The 3,230-nt window shown below is 36.4% G+C and overlaps 1 protein-coding gene across 1 annotated transcript in view; it reads left to right on the top strand.

Annotated features, from left to right (window-relative positions):
- The window catches only part of LOC104528176 (rho guanine nucleotide exchange factor 10), a gene marked incomplete at its 3' end in the record, with an annotated part of 21,490 nt that overhangs the window by 5,985 nt on the left and 12,275 nt on the right, over window positions 1-3,230 (top strand). The window contains exon 6 of the mRNA XM_010172107.1: window positions 2,564-2,727. Coding sequence (XP_010170409.1) covers window positions 2,564-2,727 — 164 coding nt within the window. The remainder of the gene's footprint in view (window positions 1-2,563; window positions 2,728-3,230) is intronic.

The following is a 3,230-nucleotide window of genomic DNA, read 5'->3' as shown; positions in this document are numbered from 1 at the left end:
TTCTCAGAATGAATTCTGCTGTATTCTACAGATACTGTCCAAAATGCTTGAGTATGCTGTGTATTAGAGAATTACAATGTTGAGTGTTGTAGCTATAGTGATCTAAACAAGGTATGGTAGGTAAGAAAAGGGTGTTTTAAATAGTTAAATAATATATGATAATGCATCGTTGTCATGGTTATACAGAGAACTGTTCTATTCTTTGAAGTCCTACTTCAACATAAAAGTACCTGATAAATGAAAGAGGAGATTCAGAGTAGAAATTTACCATCCTGGTTAGAATCATAGAATAGTTTGGGTTGGAAGGGACATTTATCAGACATCTAGTCCAATCTCCCTATAGTGAGCAGGGACATCTTCAACTAGATCAGGTTGCTCAGAGCCCCATCCCATTTGACCTTGAACGTGACTCTACAGAAATGTTTTGTTTCAGCTTTGGAGTGGTCCAGCTCCTAGTGGTGTGACCATGTCCGGAAGGGGCAGAATAGATGTTGCAGTAGTTGCTGGAGCCAAGATTTTACCTTTACTGGATATGGCGGAGCTAGGGCTCAAGAAGCTTATTTCAATGAGTTCTGGCTTAGATTTGTTTTGCAGTTTTTGGTTATAGTGAAGACTGTGCTTAAAGCTTGGTTGCTACCAACTGATTTTTTGTTTGAGTGAATTGGCTTATTAGGAACTCAACATCTACTTGTGGCTCTTGAAGGATGTGAGTGTTTGATACTGAAGTTTTTAATGATTCAAGAAAACAATTAAGCTTTCTTCTGTGTGAGCTACATTTATCTTTAAAGCCATAATATTTTCATTTCTTGTCCTTAGTGGTCAGGCAAGGTGTTTTACAAATTATTACTTATGAAATTTGTTTCATTTATTATTTGAAAGCATTATGTTACATTCTTGACCTGAATGCTTTTATTACTGGAAGGTCCCTCAGTGGACTGTACTGCTCTGGGCAGGGACATCTTTGCACTGTGACTGCTCAGTCAGGAAACAAGTACACTAAGGCCGGGAGGCTGAGCCAAGGAGAGACGTGGGACATGAACTAAAGCTCTGCTGAGCATCTTGGTCAGAATTTTCAGCTTAACCCAGAAGATATTAATTAAGACTTTGGCTTTCTTTTTGTCCTCAAAGACATTGAAAGTGAGAAAACAGATAGTGAGGGGAAATTTCACCTTTGTAAATTCATGATCTGGATGTTTATTATTTGTCACAGAGACACAACTGTTCCAAAAAAGTAGCAGTCAGAGCTCAGTCTACATTACCACAGTGTTGATATGTCCACCAAATCACTGGATATAGCCTGCCCCAATACTAGCATTGCAAAAGTTTGACTTAAATAAGTCTTGACTTATTTGGACTTACTATGATGTTTCTCTTGAAATACTCTTTGTGCTAGATTATGACTAAAATGTCTACTTCAGGAATTATATTTTAAAGACAATCTCAATATGCATGGAGGTTTAAAAAAAAAAGTTAAAACTTGATTCTTTCAAATCAGAGGAGATTTCTCTGTGTTAATTCTAAATAATTTGATTAATGTTAATATTAAAATTTTATTATTGGTCAAAATGTAATTTTTAAACCACAGAATCCAGGGTTTAGATGGATGTGTAAAATATATGAGTTTTTATTTCGAGTACATGGTTTTTCTCAATTTAAAGAAAACTTCAATCCTTAAATGAAAGAATAACTTTTGTTTACTGAGTTTAATATGAGACAGTTTTAAATGAAGTGTTATAACCTCTGACAATAGGGATCCCTGGCAGAAGTGTCCACGCCTCTCTGCTTGTAATGACAAATGATGCTGCATGTAGAGTGCATGCCTGTTTTCTGTTAAATAATTTGCACTAAAAATTATCCACTGTTTTGAGTCATTTTGTCATACTTGACCTCTGTGCCAACGAAATGACCCACGTCTTTAACAGGTGGTACCTTGGTCAGCCTTTGCAATACAGCTTTCTGTATCTTGAAAAGGTTAATTCTTCAACTAGATTATGGGCAAGGTAACCTGCAGATATGGGAGACTCCTAGTGACAGGTGGAGTTGTGAGAATGACAAGTTATAAAATATCATTGTGTAACATGATTCTTGCTACTTTGATCTCTTCTGTTCTGCTTGAAGTAGTGACGTTTCGTTTGATTCTTGCAGTGTTTTAGCGTTTGTCAGTTGAGCTGATGATGAAGATGTTCCTAGGGACAAATGGCAAGCTTGCAAATGGAAGGATGCTTCTTCTCAGTGCAGGAGTGTGTTCTCAGCTACAGTTTGAACTTCCTTTGAATTTCCTCTAAAACATGTTGTGAGATTTAGACAAAATGGTGTAGTTTGAGAAGGGCATGTTTTTAAAAGGATCATGGTGTGTATCCTTAACACTGTCCTCTTTTAGTACTCTTTTTCAGTAAAGACAACCCACTTTGGCTGTTTGAATATTGAATTTCTTTCACATTTAAAAATGTACATAGAAGAGCCTGTATAGTTCTTTATAGTAGTACATCCTGAACAAGCTTTTTGGTTTTAAATGAACAGAAATTTCAGTGTAGCTTTTTTTATTTTGGTTTAATTCTTGCAGAGGAAATGATTTATGATGATGTTGAAAATGGTGATGATGGTGGAAACAGCTCACTGGAATATGGGTGGAGTTCAAGTGAGTTTGAAAGCTATGAAGAACAGAGTGATTCTGAGTGTAAAAATGGAATTCCCAGCTCCTTTTTGCGAGGCAACCACAAGAGGCATGTATGTATCCTGGAGTGCTGCTCTGTCATTGAGGTTATCCTGATTTTCAACACTTGTCTTTCTCACCTGAATTTCCCTTTTCAATCCAGTTTCAAATGCCAACAGCTTCTTTTTAAAGGAGACGTGAATCAGTGTGACCGTCCACAATGAAATATAACAGGGAAAAGAAAAGATGAAAATATTAAACAGAAGCTTCTTAAAAAATGAAAAAACTCAAATGGATAAAAGTTAAATTAAAAATGACATTATTTTTGCTTGTGGGCAGTTCCTCACCTTTTCTTCTTTTGCAGCTGCTGGATTAGTGTAAGTGGTAAATGAGTGGAAAATAATGTGAAGAACAAATGGGGGTAAGCCTGACAAGACTCGAAGTTTTGGGATCCTTCAGGCGCTCAAAAGTCACAAACCTGTTTGCCAGTGTTCCCTACCTTTCTGTCTTAGATCTTTATCACTTTGGTTGTTTGAAGGTGATAGAGCAGAGAAAAAACCCCAAAATAAAAGTTTTT

The sequence above is a fragment of the Antrostomus carolinensis genome, unplaced genomic scaffold (assembly GCF_000700745.2).
Source record: "Antrostomus carolinensis isolate BGI_N321 unplaced genomic scaffold, ASM70074v2 scaffold10187, whole genome shotgun sequence".
NCBI classification, from domain to species: Eukaryota; Metazoa; Chordata; class Aves; order Caprimulgiformes; family Caprimulgidae; genus Antrostomus; species Antrostomus carolinensis.
Note: the sequence above shows the minus strand (reverse complement) of the source record. Positions and strands in the feature narration are given on the sequence as shown.